Source organism: Haemaphysalis longicornis, unplaced genomic scaffold (assembly GCF_048455015.1).
Source record: "Haemaphysalis longicornis isolate Haplotype H1 unplaced genomic scaffold, Haemaphysalis longicornis Haplotype H1 scaffold_7, whole genome shotgun sequence".
Lineage (NCBI taxonomy): Eukaryota > Metazoa > Arthropoda > Arachnida > Ixodida > Ixodidae > Haemaphysalis > Haemaphysalis longicornis.
The window spans coordinates 85,170,353-85,190,854 of record NW_027526422.1 but is presented as its reverse complement, the minus strand read 5'-3'; the positions used below and the strand labels follow the sequence as shown (position 1 = coordinate 85,190,854).

At 48.9% G+C, this 20,502-nt stretch overlaps 1 protein-coding gene across 1 annotated transcript; it reads left to right on the top strand.

The window, feature by feature from the left end:
• The first annotated feature begins 7,713 nt into the window (after positions 1 to 7,713).
• Positions 7,714 to 19,799, top strand: LOC144146031 (DNA oxidative demethylase ALKBH2-like). The gene is made up of 3 exons (XM_077677951.1): positions 7,714 to 8,142; positions 8,295 to 8,437; positions 19,018 to 19,799. The coding sequence occupies exons 1-3, from the start codon at positions 7,840 to 7,842 to the stop codon at positions 19,307 to 19,309; spliced, it is 738 nt and encodes a 245-aa protein (XP_077534077.1). The 5' UTR covers positions 7,714 to 7,839; the 3' UTR covers positions 19,310 to 19,799.
• The last annotated feature ends 703 nt before the right edge of the window (positions 19,800 to 20,502 follow it).

Sequence of the window (20,502 nt, the reverse complement as noted above, 5' to 3'; positions counted from 1 at the left end):
GAGATTCCCGGTCGCGGCGGCCGCTTTTCTGCTGGAGGCGAAAAGCGAAAACGCCTGTTTGCTCGAGATTTCGGCTCACGTTAAAGATCATCGGGTGGTCAAACTAAGTCGAAGCTCTTCACTACAGCGCTCATCATCGCCCGTATGGCGTCCGCGCGTTACAACCTCATAGTCATAAGCAATTAATGTGTTTTCCAATTTGTCTTCATGTATCGTACAACGGACCGTTGCAATAATGGGCCTCCTGATCATCAGTCCCGGACTGTTCGCGGACTGCCGGGACGCGATCCGGCGCTCGATTTTTCTCATGTATTCCTGCAGACCCTTCAATCCGAGGGCAGATTATCCAGGACCGGTCAATCTAGAATGCTCAATGTTGCATTGATTACAGTACGCACCGTCAGCTGTAAACTTTTTTTTGCTTGACTTTGCGTCGAACGTCGCTTTAATTTCCATTTCGGAGTCTAAGTTTTTAGTGTGGAATACTACGGACGTAACCTCGATTACAGGTTACGCCGGACGTAACTCGAAACATTGGCTTAAATTTCCGTCGGACGTAATTTTAATTTTCAATTTTTGGTTCCATCAGAGTAACTCTAGATACTGGCTTAAAGTTCCGTCGTACGTAACCTTAGTTTTTAATTCCGTCGGACGTAACTCTCGACACTGCGTTGTTTATTTGTAGGCGGGGAGGACAACGAGGAGTTCGGTGGAGAGGGATAGTGGTCCGGCACGGGTTGTCTAGCAGGGCGACAGACGACTGAAAAACTCTCAAATGCACTGTGCAATTAAGAACTGAAACTGATCCTACTCTATCCACCTTGCATCACGAGTCACAACCCCAACTACCCCCTCATTGGCTTCGGCCTTCCTGTCAAATAAAAGCTGCAACTAGGCTTCACTGCAACACACTGAGGAAATGTGCGAAAGCCAACATTAGAAGAAATTTATTGTTGTAGGAGTATGTTGCAACGATAACTGGAACACTTTAAAAATTTTTCCTGAGCGATCCGCCGCTCTGTTCACGCTCAAACTTCACACAAAGGTCGCATTTTGTGGTCTATTTTGTTTGACACCGGGAACAACAACGGTACTTACCTGTTTATTCTGAAAATAAATAAAAACGATTTTCGCCTATGGGAAAATGGCGGCGATTTGGACGTGCGAGCCCGAAAACCGGGTTTTCTGATCGTCTGTTAGCTCATTTCTAGGTGCATTTTCTGATCGTCTGCTGCACCATTTGGCTCCGTACGTGAATCCCAAACGTGCGTTTCACTCTGCAGGTGGTTCCGTCGTTCCAACATCAACTTGCGCTGGCTCGCACGTTCAAATCAGCGGCCATTTTCCCATAGGCGAAAATCGTTTTCATTTATTTTCAGAATAAACAGGTAAGTACCGTTGTTGTTCCCGGTGTCAAACAAAATAGACCACAAAATGCGACCTTTGTATGAAGTTTGAGCGCGAACAGAGCGGCGGATCGCTCAGGAAAAATTTTTAAAGTGTTCCAGTTATCGTTGCAACACCCTGTATAGCTGTATGGCTGCCACACACCCAGCCCCTATAAAGTCGGCTTCACTATCATGTAATCATGGATTGCGGGGAAGACATTTTTCCAGGGGCGATCCGCCTTCGTTGTTCTCGTCTGAGAACTCGCAACCGACCTGCCCCTTTCGCTCTTCCGGAACCCCGCCTCCTATCCCTGGTTTTTAGAGAGGGCACTAGCTCAAGTCCTCGCTTAGAGCTTTTCCTTAATACATGTAATTTCCTGTTACAGGTAAATAGCAAGATAACATTCCAATAAAAGGATAATCTACACCATTGTCTGCAGATTGCAATAAAGGAAGTTTGCCCGATTCTTTTCATGGTCTGCGCATGGGCGTCCGGAAGGGGGGGCAAGGGGAGGCAACTGCCCCCCCTTGGAAATTCGGATATTTATATGCACTACAAAAAAGCTGCACAGCTTGGTTGGCCCATAATTAAAATAACTTTGCCCTGAAGGACGGAAGAGGGGAGAGAACGACACCGACGTTCTCTCCTTTGTCCCGTTCTTGTAGAGGACGCCACCTGTTGACTCGAGTAACTGGGAGGTGGCGCCCCCACTCTGTATAAAGGCATTGGCGGGGATTAAACGGGGCTTTTTGTTGTTCGTGAACTGCGCGTGGTTGCGTCATTCTTCGCGGGCTTCACGCCCACATTCGGCACGGCTCGCGGCGTCCGCGCCACCCGGGCGCGTCTCTACATGGTGTCAGAAATGGGATCCTGCGACAACCGTGCAACATGGAGGATAACCCAGCCGCCGCCTCCGCCGGGACCGCCAGCTTCACGTTGCGAACCCCGCCGCAGTTCACTTTCGACAACCCAGCCCAATGGACCGCGTGGCTTCAACAATTCGAGGATTACTCCTTCGCCTCAGGGCTGTCCTCCGCCCCCGAAGAAACCAAGGTACGCACGCTGCTCTACTGTATGGGTCCCCAAGGTCGCGAGGTGCTTTCGTCTCTCATGTCAGACGCTGAGGCCTATCGCTCGTACTCCGGCGTGACAACGAGTCTTTCGGGATATTTTGTACACCCCGTCAACGAGGTATACGAATCGAGCAGGTTCCACAAGCGCACGCAAGTGGTAGGCGAGTCAGTCGACGCGTTTTTCACGGCGCTCCGAATTCTCGTGAAGAAATGCAACTACGCCTCTCGGGAAATGGACGACCGGCTGGTTCGGGACAGATTTATCGTAGGGTTGCTTGACTCTCGCTTGACCGACCAGCTGTGCCGCAATCCAAAGCTTACACTGGACGAGGCGCTCATCCAAGCTCGTCAGTACGAAGACGCCGAAAATGAGAAAAGGCGGCGTCAGGGGACAGACTTCGCACCAGACGCACTGAACGTCGACGCCGTTGTGAATAAGCAGTACCGAATGGCCGCCGCCCCAGCGCGCGAAACTGCACGAAGTAACGTCTGTCGGCCTCCCGAGTACCGCGCCGGCCCGAAGTCGGCATGCGATTTTTGCGGCCACGCCCCTCATCCGCGATCTGAGTGCCCAGCACGGTGGGCCACATGCAACCACTGTCGCAAGAACGGTCACTTCGCGGCGGTTTGCCGCTCGAACAGTACTAGGCGCTTAAGCCAAATCCAGCTCTGCGCCGTGGATGCAGCGCAAACAGAACGCCGGCACGTTGTTGTTCATGTCAATGGACGCGCTCTTCAATTCAAGGTGGATACTGGGGCGGACGTTTCGGTCGTACCTCCGAGCTTCGCGGGGTGCCCAGTAGACCTAGACAAACCCAATAATGAACAGTTGATGGGGCCGGGCCGCTGCCGCCTAAAGTTGCTCGGGACGTTTCCTGCTACCCTGTCGTGGCGAGGCCGGACGGTATGCAAAAAATTGTATGTCGTAGCAGACATTGACTCTCCTCTGTTGGGGTACTCGGCGGTAGTGGACCTGGGAGTCGTCCAGTTTGTTGACGCCGTGGAAGACGAAGCTCTGAAAAGGCCCCCAACGTCCGACAAGGCGGCAGCTTCGCTGTTCTCAGGCCTTGGCGAGATGCCTGAAGAATATCACATCCGCATCAAGCCTGGAGCGGTTCCATTTTCTCTCAGCGTTCCTAGGCGCATCCCTATTCCCCTCGAAGGCGTAGTCAAGAAGGACTTAGACGCGATGGAAAGGGACGGGGTCATCCGGCGAGTCACTGTGCCAACCCCGTGGTGTGCTGGTATTGTGCTGGTACCCAAAGCGGATGGAGAGTACAGAATTTGTGTCGACCTCACGAAGTTGAACCAAGTAGTTCTCCGGGAGAGACACCTTATGCCCACGGTGGACCAGGTACTTGGGCGTCTTGGCAATGCCGCAGTCTTCTCGAAACTTGATGCAAAATCGGGGTTTCATCAAGTAAGGCTATCTGAAAGCTGTCAGGAACTGACTACCTTCATAACCCCGTTTGGTCGCTACTGCTACCGCCGCCTGCCCTTCGGCATCACCTCCGCTCCCGAAGTGTTTCAGCGCCAAATGTCTCGGATTCTAGAGGGTCTGGAAGGATGTGTGAACATGGTAGATGACATTCTAGTATTCGGCAGGGACCGTTCCGAGCACGACAGCAGACTCCAAGCAGTCCTTCGCAAGTTAGAACAAGCGGGCATCACGTTGAATGCCTCGAAATGCTCCTTCGGGGTATCTTCCGTCAAGTTCCTTGGTGTAGTGGTAAGCGCCACTGACATCTCGGCTGACCCCGACAAGGTATCTGCTATTGTGAACATGAAACCGCCGACAGATACGCAAGGCGTCCGTCGTTTCCTGGGCATGCTGAACCACATTGGAAGGTTTTTGCCGAACCTGTCTGCCGTCACTACACCGATTCGGCTCCTTTTGAACAAGAATGCGGTCTGGACCTGGGACCAAGCGCAAGCGACCTCTTTCGAGACATTGAAGAGAATGGTGGCATCTAATGCTTGTATGGCCAGCTACAATCCAGAGCTACCCACTCTTGTGTCGGCAGATGCCAGTTCGTTCGGGCTAGGCGCGGTTCTCTTGCAGGAGCAACAGACGGGAGAGCGACGGGCTGTCGCGTTCGCATCAAGAGCACTGACTACTGCTGAGCAGCGGTACAGTCAGATTGAGAAGGAAGCGCTTGGTGTCTCTTGGGCCATCGAGAGGTTTGAGGAATTCCTGCGCGGACTCAGCTTTGTCGTTGAAACAGACCATCAGCCGCTCGTCAGGTTGCTTGGCTCCGCCGATCTTGACCTCATGCCCCCTCGCATCCAGAGATTTCGCATAAGGCTCATGCGATATCAGTTCACCGTCAAGTATGTTCCAGGGAAGTACCTGGCCACTGCAGACACCCTCTCTAGGGATCCTGAATGCTCTTCTACATCCAAAGTGGACAGCACAGAAATTTTTGAGTCTATGGTCGTGGCAGCCCTTCCTTCAACCCTGGCCGTACGTCTTGAAGACTTCAGGTCTCACCAAACTTCAGACGGCGAGTGCTCAATGCTGAAAGCATACAGCATGAAGGGGTGGCCTCGACGAGACCGGCTGCCGCTCAACATGACACGTTACTGGGAGCACCGTGGGGACTTCACCATATGCGAGGACCTGCTGTTCATGGGCGGACGTCTAGTTGTGCCCGAAGCACTACGCAGAGACATCGTGAACCTGCTGCATGATGGTCATCAAGGCGTCAATCGATGCTTGGCGGTGGCCCGAGACTCTGTGTGGTGGCCCGGTCTCAACAGCCAGGTTAAAGCAGCCGTAGAGAACTGCCCAGCATGTGCTTCTACACGTGTCCAACGCTGTGAGCCCATGATTCCGACCGAGACACCATCAGCTCCGTGGGAGAGGGTGGCCATCGACTTGTTCCATTTCGCCAATCAAGATTTCCTTGTGGTTGTAGACTACCGTTCTCGCTACCCAGAGGTCATCACACTCCGGTCCACTTCTGCGGACGCCGTTATTTCTGCAATCAAGAGCACGTTTGCCCGACACGGCATCCCGGTGACTGTAGTCAGCGACAATGGGCCACAGTTTTCCTGTAAAGCTTTCGAGGACTTTGGGAAGACCTACGGGTTCACACATGTCACGAGCAGTCCACGCTACCCGCAGTCCAACGGCGAAGCAGAGCGCATGGTTCGCACAATCAAGGAGCTGTTTCTGAAGGCCACAGACCCATTTCTGGCTCTGCTAGCATACCGTAACACTCCCGGTGTGTCTGGCTACAGCCCGGCTCAACTGCTCATGGGACGCTCTCTGCGAACTCGTGTGCCAGCCACGGCTCAAAGCCTTGTTCCAGATTGGCCACAGGTGAAAGAATTCAATGACAGGGATGCCGCCCAGAGACGAAGACAACAGAGAGACTACAATAACCGGCACGCAGCGCATGACCTTCGTGCTCTCGACGATGGGGAGGAAGTATGGGTACGCGACACGCGGTCAAGGGCGACGGTCCTAAGCCCAGCTCAGAGACCACGCTCGTACATCGTCCAGACGCCCAGTGGCATACTAGTGAGAAACCGCAGACACCTCGTCCCTTGCAGCAATCCTCAGTCAGCCCCCTCAGATGACACGGGAAGCTCCAACCGTGCGGCCCCGATATCTGCGCCGTCTCCAGGACCACAGCGGGCAGCAACCGGTGCCGCATCGGACACTCCAGCTCCTGCACCTGCTGCAGGATCGCCTAGCCACCGTTGCACACGATACGGCCGGCGCGTGGTGCCACCTCGCAGACTGGATTTGTGAGACTGCTGCAAGGACTGTTTCTTGGTGGTGCTCTTTTGTAGCACTTGTGTTTGAGAGCTCCGGAAGGAGGGATGTAGAGGACGCCACCTGTTGACTCGAGTAACTGGGAGGTGGCGCCCCCACTCTGTATAAAGGCATTGGCGGGGATTAAACGGGGCTTTTTGTTGTTCGTGAACTGCGCGTGGTTGCGTCATTCTTCGCGGGCTTCACGCCCACATTCGGCACGGCTCGCGGCGTCCGCGCCACCCGGGCGCGTCTCTACAGTTCTTTAGCGCAAAGTTTTTTTTAATTATGTACGGGAACCAACTAGCGCAACAATCCACGCTACTCAAATGATTAGCACACTCAGGTCATGCGTATCCGTATCGAACGCCCTTCAGGACTGCGGTCAACATTGCACTTTGGACACTGACTAACATTGGCGGTCATGTGACAGCAGCGAAACAGACTGTCTGTGCTGGCTATTGAATATAGCGAACAATTATGAAAGGTTTGACTTTTTTCTAAACTCTAGATTTATGCAGTCTTACCGCAAGAACTTCAGTTTTGGGACAAAGTTGCAGCTATATCTAGCAAAAAATCTTCACCGCTACACCTAGTAGGGAGAGTGTAACATCCTCCCGGGCCGTCCCATCACCTTGTACAACATTTCCTTCAAAATTGCGAAATGTCGGCACAACCCAATCTCCGAAACAAACCCTATAAATCAGCCCCTCAAAACGCTTGTACGCCTGTACTGCATTGAAAGCCAGGGAGGCGAGTAGTATCTGTATTGCGTGAGCCATTTCAACAGACTTCATCACACATGTCGTCTCGCAATTTGCCCAGAAAACCCCGAGGCGTCTGCATCTGCTATTCAAGAAAGATTGACGGAGAGCAGTTCTATGTATGTGAATGTATTGTACTGTGTGCTAGTGATCAGTTAACGCGAGTCGAGAACTCTCATGCAGCGAGACTGGCCACTCTTTTTTACAAAGTGATAGTAACTTCTCGCATTTTCTTTATTTACTCTATTTCTTTGTTAGGTAATAAAATCCAATGTATATCCTCCAAGTCTGGTTCTAATTCGTTGTTTGTGATTTTTGTAACCACAAATAGCGCCTTTTTGATGCTATCTAACCGTATCCCCCCCCCCCCCTTCCCCCCCCCCGCTAATGGATGCCCCCCCCTTGCAAAAAGTTCTGCGGACGCCCTTGGGTCTGCGTCAACATCTCACCCGCATTAAGGCAATGTTATAGTGCTCCAGCTTGCTATTACTTGTCCGCGCAATCAGAACGAAAAGCCAGAGGCCAGACACCGCTCGGTTGACTTCAAAACCGCTACAACTACAACGGGATTTAAAAAGCCCCCCTTGCGTTCGCTCTTTCCGTGTCTGCGTCAGTGGCGCCACCCTTTAGCTAGTGAAATAACTACTGTACAAGATGTTTTCGGCTCGCTAGCGGGAAGGCCAAACAAATCGCAGTTAGAGCAGCAGTGCGGCCTTCTGTGGTGCGGCCCTATTCGAAGTTGCGCTGTCAGTCTTGCCTTCCACGGCGCTGTTTTGTTAGCTGTCAAAAATGTAATGCCTACGTTCATTACGCTGTCTGCCTACAGCAGCTCTTTGACCGGTGAGAGCCAATGAAAAAAACGGTACCAGCGATGCCTTTTACGCAGAATCTTCGAGTGACTAACGAAGACCAAGGGGCTGGCGAGGCAGAATCTGTCTCCTCTGGGTTGACTGACATCGTCTGCATAAATCCACAACCCCTGGTCACGAAAAAAATATTGAGGGAAGGCCTGGATCTCGATTACATAGCGTTCTTTGGACGGAGAACGGCGGATTACATCTTTCAGAGGCTCGAGTCTGAGGTGGAGTATTTCACGGGGGATCTCCTCAAGATACGAGTTTACGGCAAGTGGCATAAAATACCGCGGAAACAGGTGACTTTCTGGTATATATATATTTTTTTTACAATCTCGTCGATCCGCGAACATCAAGCAATTCGGCGTGGATGAGTTCTATCATAGATGGCACGGCCGCGTTCAGAACAGGGGCGCATTTTGGATATCAGATATCTATCCCTTTCTCTCAGGTGTCTTACGGTGACCCGGGGATGTCGTATGCGTTTTCCGGCTCTCGGCTGCCCGCCAAACCCTGGACACCACTTCTGGAGCACTTGAGGAGCCTCGTTTCCGGGCACACCGGCCACCACTACAATTTCGTGCTCGTTAATAGGTGAGTGTTTCAGGCTACCAGGACGCTGAAAGGTCATCCCATTTTTTGGCTGTGCCGCTTTATGAATCTGATTAAAAAGCATCGACATACACGAGCGTATACGACGAAACATGAACAAGGCGAACAACCTGTGTAATATAGACACCGTTGTTTGCAGTGTGCTGCTTTGTTCGGTCAGTGGCAGTGTTGCACTTTTAGCTCAAGTGGTTGGTTTGTAAAGAAACTGATATCTGTGATCTTTTCCTTCTATACAAAACATTGTCAAGGGAACGTTTCAACAAGCATTGAGACCCGCCGCGGTGGCTCAGTGGCTAAGGCATTACACTGCTGAGCACGAGGATGCGGGTTCGATTCCCGGTCGCGATGGCAGCTTTTCTCGTGGAGGCGAAAAGCAAAAACCCCCGTGTGTTCGAGATTTCGGTGCACGCTAAAGATCCCCCTCAGGTAGTCCAAATTAATCCGGAGCCCTCCACTACGGCACACCTCATTGCGTGCGTTGCTTTGGTGCGTTAAACCTTACAATCAATCAACAAGCATTGAGGCCATGTTCGCATGGTGTGGGCAAAGTTCCTGTGCTCCCTTGGGCAATCTTGAACACTTGCTGCTGAGCATCCTAGCTTCACGTGGTTAAGTTTCTTCTTTTTTTTTTCCCCTGTAATGATGGGTACCAATTAACTGAACCCTTGCATTCATACCAGGAGAGCAAAATGGGGTTATCGGGCCAGTATAATGAATACAATGTAGCCGTTTTACTTTTTCTTGTGCTGTGCGGGTGTGTGGTGTTCTTTAGTTGAAGTATATGAAAGTTTCAAGTACAGCGGATCAATTTGAGTTACAATAGCTGTTGAAATTGACTAAAAGAAGTAAAAAAAATGACATATGTGCATATAACATGGCAGTGATCGAGGAAGCGCTGCAAATAGGGGGAAGCTTAGAAGCAACTAAGAGAAAGCTAGCCATCGGCAAAGACAGGATGTGCGCAATCAGAGACCAGCTGGATAACATTACGCACAACTTGGAGATTATAAAGAAAGCAGAGCAATTCTACACCAGGCTATTCGCCGGTGACGTTAGACGAGAGGAAATTACTAAGTGTACAAGAATAGCTTGCGATTACCCACTAGTAATTGAAGAGGAAGTCTGAAAGGCTTTCAAGGGTATGGAAAGAAAAAAAAGCTGTAGGTGACGAAGGTATAAAAGGAAGGAGGAGATATTATACTGGCAAAGCTTGCTGCACTATTCTCAGAATGCTTGAGGACTCAAAAAGTGCCCATAGCCTGGAAAGACGGCAACATTATTCTGGTTCATAAGAAGGGAGATACCAAAGACTTTAAGAATTACAGACCCATAAGCCTACTCTTAGTTGTTTACAAGCTGTTTACCAAATTAATAGTTAACCACATAGGTGACAGCCTAGATTTCCAACAACCCAGAGAGCAGGCTGGGTTTAGGAAATGGTACTCAACCATTGGTCACATTCATGTCATCAATCAAGTGATAGAAAAATCCACAGAATACACTAAACCCCTTTCCATGGCATTTATAGGCCATGAGAAATTGTTTGATTCCATACTCACTGCAGCCGTGCTAAAAGACCAGGGAATAGAGGAAACCTACATAAGACTTCTAGAAAACCTATATAAGGGATGTACGGGTAGGATAACACTTCACAGGCAAAGCAATAAATTCCCTTTCCAAAAGGGAGTAAGACACGCAGACACTGGGGCTCTTCGATTTACAGTCTCGGACTCGCCGCGGACTCCCCGGGAAGCCGTCTGGCATTCGATTTTCCCATGTATCCCTATGGGTTCGGGGAATCCTCGGACTACCCGCGGTGAGTCCGAGACTGTAAATCGAAGAGCCCCACTATCTCACCAAAACTGGTCACAGCATGTCTGGAGGGGGTGTTCAGGAGCCTGACTGGGAAAACACAGCATTACGAATAAACGGAGAATACTTGAGCCATTTCAGGTTTGCAGACCACATAGTCTTGCTAAGGGAGTCCGCAGAACACCTGAAAAAAGTGCTTGAGGAACAACAATCAGCAAGCATGGCCGTGGGGCTAAAAATAAATATGAATAGATATAAAGTAATGAGGAATAAGCATGCCATAAGTGCCCTCTTCAGCTTAGGAGATAAAGTGCTAGAGCAAGTACAAGTATATAACTACCTTTTAATAACTTTTTAAATAACTAGTCCCTTTTCAGTTACAGAAGAGGCAGCAGAAGAATAGCACTGGCCATGGACTTTGTTGTGGTTGTGTGCACACACGCAGAAAAAAAAAAAAGATCGTCTTCGTAACAGAGGTATGCAGTTTAGCAGTTATCAAGTGATCCCATTATCGCATAGTAGCAATCAAGTATCAGTTCAAGGATTGAGGAGCGACTAACATTTTGGCTTTGCGATTTTGCAACTGAGCCCACAATGTCGGCCCGCATCAAGGTAACATGACTGGCGGGCTGCTTGCAGGTAAGAGCTGCCAGAGGCCAATCCTGAAACTGTTTATTCTATGGTGAAATGAAGAGTGTCGCGACACTACAGCACACTGGGACCCTACCAACCAGCAGAGTAACTCTCTTGAGCTCTGTTTAAAATGCACTGGCACACTGCTTGCAGCTTATTGGGCATTTATAGGTGCAAATCCAACTGCCAGAACGTTGCAAACGATATGAAAGTTTTTAAACAGAAGTCAAGTGAAAAAAATTTACCATCTCTTCCTAAAGAAAGTTGAGAAGTGCGAAAGCTAAAAGTGCATCCATCCTTCACTTAAAGTGTGTCCAAACGATCGTCAAACCTTTGAAAACCGAAATCGTGAAGAACAAAGAATTAACCCGTGCAAGGATTTTTTTCGCAGTTAGTAAATGCACCTATGAACTGTTGCAAACCTGGGTAGCGTGGTCGAAGTGGACCGGGGTTGGTGTCATGCCGGGAAGTCGTGATGACAAAGCTGAAAGAGAAGGAAACTTTATGTACAAGTATTTACATCTCGATCTCAGAGAACAGGCAGTGCGCTCGTGCGCGCGCGAGATTAAATATGCATGTTGGGTCCGTCTCCTTTCACCCTCCTCTCGGCTGATGTCAGGACGCACCAATCACAAAATTCATGACTCTGAGAGTGACGTCCACACACGCACGCATGCATGCACACGCACACACACACACTGAGAGACATGCTTCTCTCTTGCACAGGTGTGTTGCCTCCACTGAGGCAATCTTCCTGAGGTCGGAGCTCCCTTTGTCCTTTCGATGTCAAAATGCCGGGAAGATGTCCTGTGTTCCTCTCTCGCAATCATCGTCGGGTGGCTCGTTGAAGACATCTCCAGCGTTGTCTGACACGCCACTAAAGGGCATGACAGTGATGCGAGGCACGCTGCCGAAGCTTGTCGTGCGAGGTGCCAAGCGATGCTTTTGTCAGCGCCTCCACTGGCAGGTTGATGCTTGAGGGGCCGCGAGTTCGCTGAAAGGGGTATTGTCCAGTGGCATCGTAGCTCACCGCGACGTCATTGTCGACACACTGGGTCGTTTAACGTTGAGGAGGGAAGGCACCCGGCTGACGGCAGAAATATTGAATACGGGTTTCACAACAGAACGATCTAAATGTATAAAATGCGTGGTTCACGAGATAAGGGGGTATTATTCTACTCCTTCTTCATGATTGATGCGAGTATTGTCTTATCTGGAACCATTCCTATTTTGCTATTTTCAAGTAACCGTTTTGACACAATGGAAGCCCAGTTTTACGCACGCGCCTGGGGATCTTATCACGATCTTATATGTCTGGGGATCTTATCAGAGCTTTTCAATGGACAACCAGCCTATGGGGAAATGCATTAGTTTTGTTGCAGAATGCCGCCGGTCCCAGTAAAAAAAGTGTTCGCTTTAATACACAACTCCCATTGTCTGAAAAGGAGTGATTGCAGGCGTGACACCAGACGGAGGGCCAAAAGGCATGCACAGTAAATCTCCACCACTGGCAATAGCGTCTGTGTGCGCTGGCATGTTTTAACATGTCGGGCCCTGTCACTTCGCCACAGTACAGAGAACTTAGCTGCGGCTGGCGTGGCTCAGTTACTGCTGGGCATTGGTGAATTGCTTATAGTTCAAACGAAGCATTGGTGGCACATAGTCATTGCTGCTGATTCATAACAACGCTTACGCCATGGTTGAAGGTGAATTACTCCATTTGGTTTTCCTTTGGATCAGCTTAAAACCATCTGCACAGCCTTTCTTTTCTGTGATAGAAACACACTTCTCAAGTACTATTTAGTTCCCAACCGTGCTATGTTTTTTTTCAATTTACGAAAAGCAGGAAGTGCACGTATATGACCTAGCCTTACCTATACGCCTCGAGCGCGGCCTGTAGGGGCGCCAGTGAAATCCCCCTAGCGGCCCGTTTCGAAAGCAGGCGCGGGAGTCCCGGGCCCGCTCCCCCCTGTCGCCGTTGCTTTTGGGGCTCGTTCAAGACAGCGATTTACCGTTTGTCCGCGTTCAAAATACCGAATAACGTGGAGCAGGCACTCTGTTTGCAAGCGTGGTTTGTTCACGAGAGTATAAACGTTTATGACGCGATCTTAGTGAGATCTATATGAGCGCCGGGCGTGTGTCACAGGCCGGCGTCCCGAAGCCAGCATTTGCATGCAGCTGATTGCAATTCCGCTGCCCTGAAATTTAGTGGCAGTGTGTCCGTAAGCAGTGTTTCTCCGATGGTCATGTTGCGGCCATACACAATATGATGTAAATCGACTTTGTGCACTTACAAAATCCAGCGGAGCACTCCTACCTCACAGCACGCAAGTTACACCTGCCAATATCACATATCAGATATTGAACAGTACCATGAACAAGCCAATGCGGCATAAATTTCACAAACATTGTACCAAAGAAGTACGATGGATAATGCAAAATTACACTCCGGAGTCAGCACACGACGACAAATTTAATGCTGTGTCGTCTTGTCCCGAGGTGAGCGCTCGCAAAGATTCATCTGTTACATTTATCATCCACGAGAGGCGCGAAGATGGGCTTATAGAGTAATCCGCGTCCGTGACCAAACTCTTCTTCGAAACATCGTCATATGGCACAGGGAGACTGCAGAATCTAGCATAAACCGAAATCAGAGACCCTTATCAGATACGACACTCTTCCAACGAGCCCGTGTGTACGAGATTTCGGCGCACGTTAAGGATTTCCAGGTGGTCAAAATTAATCCGGACCCCTCCACTACGGCGTGCCTCATCGTCTCCGTTGCGTCGGCGAGTTAAACCCTGCAACCAATCAATCAACTCTTCCAACGACACCTTGTATCGCTTGTGAACTGGCAACCCTGTATTCTTCAAAAAATGCGTCCGCCGAGTGATCAGTCGTTCGTTGAAGGCGAAAAACAAACGAAAAGTGAACACGCAGCTTGTGTGCGTGGTTACTAAAACGTTCATTCGGTGATTTCGCTCCGCATTTGTAAACAACGATAGTTGAGCGTCCTCCTCCTCACCCCCCTCCCCCCCCATGTCTAGCGAAATATCAGTGCATTTCGCATCTAGGTGGTCTGGTGAATACTACCTTGCGCAAACAAAAGTCTTTAGCATTTCAGAAGCTGCACTCATTTTTTTTCCATTCCCCTACGACTACAGTCAAACCCGTTTATAGCGAATTGCAATATGCACCACGATTACTTCGATATATCCAATAGTTCGATATAGCCGAACCCGCCTATAACGAACTTAGCGTTACAAGTTCGCAATCCGCGGGAGCCCCCCTCCTCCTCCTCAACTCCACCATCCCCGCATGCAAAAACAAACACAGTAAAGTAGCCGTTACCATACCCAAAATAATCTATTTATTGCAAGTATTAAACCTACTTTCCGCCTGAACTGCCTACTTTGCAAAGAAACAAGCGGTGATTTTTGTTTTTACTTTCGTTTTGGCGGCTTCAACTAGCATAGCATTCTCTACACGAAACATTATTTGCACCAGTTCGAGTCCTCCGCGTCCTCCAAAATCTAAGAAGCATTGGCGGAGCACATTGACTGCCGAAAGCTCTTCATTAGAAGCGTCGGACGGCTTTCACTCGCGACATCATCGGGAATGGAGATTGGGGGGGGGGGGGGGGAGCTCTTCCCACACAGCTCACCGATGTTGCTGTCTTGGTCCGGACTCGCTGACTGCGGGGTTCCGTCGTGAGTCCTGCGCGTCGGAAACAGTTACGGAAAGTGTCGGGCGTCATGTCGCTCCGTGCAAGGCGCAATGTCTAAGTCGCAACTCTTGCTCCGTGGTCGCGGCCAAACCACATCTCAATTGCCGCTCCGAGACCATGCATTTCGGCGGCCATTCTAGGCGCGCAGAGTTCGATATATCGGATGTGAACTTCGTTATAAGGAATATGTTTCCCATGTATTTCCGTAACTGAATTATTTTTGTACGATATGTAGCATGATTCGCTCTATCGGGGTTCGTTATAGCCGGGTTTGACTGTATTCTATTTATTCCTGACTTGCAGACCTTTCATTTTCCCGTGGTTTCATTAACATATACCTTGGTTCTTACTATAAGGCATGAGTGGGCACATTTCTGACAATGCACAGGCTTTGAGTTTACTTAACATTTTCGCGTGACTTATATTCCCATAAAAGGCACAAGTTTTTGTCAGCTATTGCGTTATCACATCCCCGAAACATATTTTTCTACGACATACATATTCGAAGAAAAGCCGCATTTGTTTGCGCTGCAAAGTGAACCAACCTCTTACAGTGCCAATATCAGGTCTAAACGAGGCGATCACTTGTGCTGACGTGTTCGAAGGTGACAGCGGTGATATGCTGCTGCCGTCGCCGACGCCCGCAAGAGCGGCCAAGAAGCGCGCAGAACCGCCTCCCCGGGTAGCTCTTGTTGGCGTTAGAGCGCTCTACCAAGACGCAGCTGTTTTTTTTAAGTGCCCTAAACGTGCAGTTAGCTTATAGACGTCACCATAACAAGTTGTTTAGTGCGCGGAAAGGCAAAGAGAAGCGAAAGAGAACCAAAACACTGCATGACCACCTATCAGCCACGCAGCGCTAATCCCGCAAACGCCGCGGAGAAGCGGCGGCAGGCGGCGCAGCGATCGCGAATCTCGAGGCGTATAGGGACCGGGCAGCTGGACAGGTGGCGCCACCACTCGGCGCTCTGCTCGTCAATGGGATGAGCCGGTGCATTGGAATACGCGGCCTCCCGTTGTTTTTTCCGTGTTTGCTTCCGTGCTTTGAATAGTTTGGTGGTGTTGTGAGCGTATTTGTGCGGTGAAACGAAGTCTAGACAGGTGTGTTGGGTTCTTAGATGCAGTGACGGCTACGTAAACTTGTCGGGCGCTTCTAAAGTTGGGCATGGGCTACAATTACGTGAACGGCTTTTGCAGCAATTTACGCTTGGCTTCACCCGATCTGAGTACGAATAAAACTGCTATTATTAGTATTAATTTCTTGTTAAAGGCACTAATGGCTACGTAAACTTATTGGACATTTGTAAGGTTGGGAATGGGCTACATTGACATGAGCGCTTTTTGCAGCATCTGCACCTGGCTCTGCGTGATCTGAGTAGGAATAAAACTATTAGGGTTAGCATTCGTTTCTACCAGTTTAAATTATTTTCACTGGTTTCAGTGACTACGGTTTAACGCCAGCCTTAACGCTGGGATACCTCGATACGTGTGCTTTGAAGAGAAAGGCACTTACGTACGAGATATATACGTACGAGGCCGCGGAAACATCGTGGCAGTTTACACTTTCTTTCTGTAACCGTGTGCTTTGTGCCTTCGGTTTTGGTGAGCGACACTGTCACAGCATGGGAGCTTGAGAGCTGAAGTGGAGCTCCCATGTTTGTAGCAGTCATTTTATCAAGAGCCAGTGTTATTCAACCACCCAACAGCCCAAGCAGCAAACCATGCCCCCTCCCCTTCCCATTTTACCACCTGCGTGGAATAAAGACTGGCACCGGTAGTTCGAAAACGTGGCATTGTTAACGTCAGCCTGTAGTTTTTAATGCTTAAGTATCCATTACCGAGTACCTAAAAAATCATGTAATGTCTTGTGAAGAATTCAATAACGCGCGACTAGTGGCCTCAAGTAGTGGTGCATCAGTTCGAGTCCTCCAGCACAGACGCATTTCTGACACGCTGGAAGCAGTTAGGATTTGGAGAGGGGTGCGTGGAGGTGCAAAATTAAACAGCAATATCATCCAGCCCTCCATCTAACAACGACGATGGTTGAACACGAATTCTTTCTTCGTGCGAAATCGAATGGGAAATGGTCAAAGACAAAGACGCAGCGATCAAAAAACCAAACGGCGTCCTGGTGAAATTCAAAGCTCAAGTAGCGAAGTTTAAATCCAGATGGCAACCAAGGAAACCCACATGAGGAAGCTTTGCGACAAACCATCAATCATCGTTAGACGGAGCAGTACATGATTTTTCAAGCGTAGGCGGCAGCTTGTAAACCGACCACAGCATTCAGTTGTGAAGCTGAGTACAGGTTTCGGGCACCCTCCTGTCTTGCGTCTTTCACCTACGCAGAATTGTTTTTCGAAAAACCATTAACCAACTAGCCAGCAACCATTGCAATTCTTGTAAATCAATGCTTTTCCACGACAAGCAATAACGTTCTACTATCATGCGGTATTTAATCTCTAAACGATTCCCGATTACTGTAGTAAGCTTATTTCTGTGAAATTAAACACGTTTCTACCGTAGTTGATGAAGTTATGGAAGCATCATTCATCACAATTTCTGTTTTGAAGTAAATCTTAAAAGGCACCCCCCAACTTTGTCTTCTGCTTGTGCACGGCGCCGTTTTGTCATCAACTGCAAAAGGCCAGCAACCCAGCATTCCTGGACCGGCTGCTTACACCGGCTTTGTAAGAGCATTTAGCTGCAGTATATTCCTCGTAACACCAAACTGCACGCAGGTATGAAAAATTTGCCCGAAGGAACAGGCTTGCACTTCCAGCTTGTCTTCGAGCTCGGCGCATTGAGCGTCGTCTGCTATTTGCAATTAAGTATCGGCGTAAATCACACACATGGCATGCCTCGTAAAGGCCGCCTCTACTTTCAAGATTTACCGATCTGAAAAAAGTCCTTGTGGTTATCCACGCTTTGCAACCAGCAACGCAGCAGAACGACAGAAAGTCATGTACAACTACGCTGCGCTGACCGCCACCGGCATTCCACTGACGATAGGTTCGCCACGGGCGGCGCTGTTTGCTGAAGCGACGGTGGTGCCATACAACGGCCGCCCGGTCCCTATGCTTAGGAAAGACGAGGCCAATGTTTCGTCTTGCCTGCAGGGTGCAGAGAGTAATATTTTCCTTGCCCTTGCATGCATGACCGGCGGCAACATGTGCTTCCAATATTGGTGTGCGTTCCTCTCCCTGTTTTGTGACTAAGAATAGCACGTTTGTATTGTTAAGATTAATTGGAAGGGACAAGGGCCTGAGGGATTACAAGATTGATGGTATGTGAAAGAAAGAGCCCCCTGATGAGAGTGACCATGCATCACCAACAGCACATAGTTGAACTGTTTTGTTGTGAACAGATAACCATCATCCTTTTTTTTTTTTTTTGAGTTTAGGTTGACTACAGCAAAAAAAAAAGGGGGGGGGGGAAGGAAGTCAGGTAGAAGTTAATCCAGAAAAAAATATAGGTTCAGTTCCGGCATTAGACAGGTTCGGTTTAGGTTCTCTTCTGGTTTTGAAACCCTGCTCTAAAGCAAAACAAGCAATGTCTGAGAATGTAAATGAGGACATAAGCTACGTTCTGTATGTTTGCAACTAACGTGGCCCTGTTTGTCACGTGACTCTACAAAGTAACGCAGCTAGAAGAGGCCACCTAAGGCTGACACAGTGAAGCTATAAAACCAGGCTGAGAAAGTGTCCCAAAAAGTGGCTCAGAAAGTGATGCAAAGCTCTAACTTGAAATGTGATGTCATAACTCAAATGTTGCAGCAGGAAATATTGTCAGTCATTTCATGACTGGAAAGGCTTTCAGTTGCCGTTAGGACAATGACACCTGCAAGGTCTGCCCTGCCAACACTGCCTATATAATGTAGCCTGTCGCATGAGCCGAAAATACCAATGCAGTCACTTCCCTGTTGCTCTAGCCTGCTCTATCCTATTGCTCTATCTTTCCCAAGCTCTAGTTTTCGCGTGTGCTCCTGGCTTAAGTGCTAAGCTGCTTGGAAGCGCCACTTTAAGCAAAGTATAAGAATCAGTTTACAAGGTTTGTACGGTCTTTGTGAGGTGGTGCTCACATGCGTCCATGTTTTCTCAGTGTCTGCCTGTCAAGTTGTGTGTCAACCAGGGATGAGCTACCAAACTAGGCATCCCTACTGTTCCCATTGGGAAGCGCGTCATGCGACACACAATATTATACAGTCAGTGTTCACACTGCGTGCAGAGCTGGTGGATTCTGTGACTGAAAAAAGGACTAGGATGAGCGGAGGAGTTGTCGCTCAGATTGTTCTCATTCCCCAATCAACTATCTTATCAAACGCCGCACAGCCTCTTCACTATTCATGTCTTGATCACAAGAGTGTCTGACACCTATTTGGCACTCGTTGCAGGTACAATGACGGCTCGGATCACATCGGGGAGCACAGAGACGACGAAAAGGACCTGGATCGGGGTGTGCCCATTGTGTCGCTCTCGTTCGGGCAAGCTCGAGACTTCGTGCTGAAGCATGGTGATGCAAGGCGTAAAGTGCGTCACGTGGAACCAGTGAAGATAAGCCTGGAGCACGGCAGTCTGCTGCTGATGAACCCTCCAACGAACCAGTACTGGTACCACTCCCTCCCTCCTCGCAAGGGGGCCTTGGGGCCCCGCATCAACCTTACCTTTCGTCGACTCTGCACGTAGGGTACCACCAGGTTCTGTAGTTGTCCAGGTGGTACCGTATATCGGAGATGGGTGTAAAGTTACAAGTAATTCATAAAACTAGAAATTGTCTACTCATTTTTTTTTCTCAAAGCTTTGGTTTTTTTTTTTTTTTTTTGTTCTACACTAAGCGGCAGTGCTCAGGAGAAGTACCTCGAAGTGAATGTTTTTTAATAAATTGTGTCCTGATAGAAACATTAATGTCGTAGAAAGTTTCCAAATTCACTGTAGCTCTACAGTAGTCGTGAAATGTTCAGCTTGGTAAGCAGTTTTCATAGATTTGCTCTTTATAAGGTCGGGCCATCCTCCTAGGGGTTTTAGCGTTTGCTAATACATATCTTCAAAATGTTCACATTTTGTTTTTCTCCAGCTTTTTCTCTTTTCGAGGCTTATTTTCTGCCAAAAGTCGAGTAGTCGTACTACCTTGCGTTGGAAGACAACGATTGGCATGTTTATTTCAAAGATAAAACTTTATTGCCCTTGACAAGTATTGACCGGTACAAGTTCACACATTGTTCTCGCTTTTTTTTTTAGCTGCTTACCTTCTTTGAAAAAAAAAATCATTGGTTACAAGAGGCTCACTTAGCGCAGCGCCGATACAAAAAACCCAAGTCACGTGAGATTAATATCTCATGAAGCATTATGCGTCTTTTAATCCATTCGGTAATTTAGCCGCACGATAGCCATTCTAAATTTTAATCCGTCGTCGGGTTAAACATAGCCGAATTGACATTGCGGGAGCGAAGGCTTGGGTTGGTTGTAAGGACGCTGCACAGAAAATAAATCCCCAGATAAATCGGAAGAAGAACACACGAACAATGCACACGAAGCTATTTACAAACAGTCTCCTCGCTTCTTCACAAAGACAAATAACCACAGAATGCACGTTTTTTTGGAACGCAACACACACAACGCAGACCGAGACGCGTGCCGCAGTTGCGCATCGTACGGCGACAACGCGCGACGGCCTCGGTCGAATACAAATGTGAGCTTTGATTCAGGCTGTGGGAAGTTACGTCAGTTGCGATTGTCTAGAAAGAACACTCTCTCCTCAATGAACGAGTGAACCGGGCGTGTACACTGAGAAGACTGTCAATGGAAGGAATTATTAGACGCATCGTACAAAACTAGGCAGGCCTGAGGAGCCTGCAGGCATCAGAAGCTTGCAGACTACT

Coding starts and splice junctions, on each gene's coding strand:
- LOC144146031 (XM_077677951.1), top strand. CDS start 7,840: ATGAAAAAAACGGTACCAGCGATGCCTTTTACGCAGAATCTTCGAGTG. Junction 8,143..8,294: donor ATAAAATACCGCGGAAACAG/GTGACTTTCTGG, acceptor CCTTTCTCTCAG/GTGTCTTACGGTGACCCGGG. Junction 8,438..19,017: donor AATTTCGTGCTCGTTAATAG/GTGAGTGTTTCA, acceptor CACTCGTTGCAG/GTACAATGACGGCTCGGATC.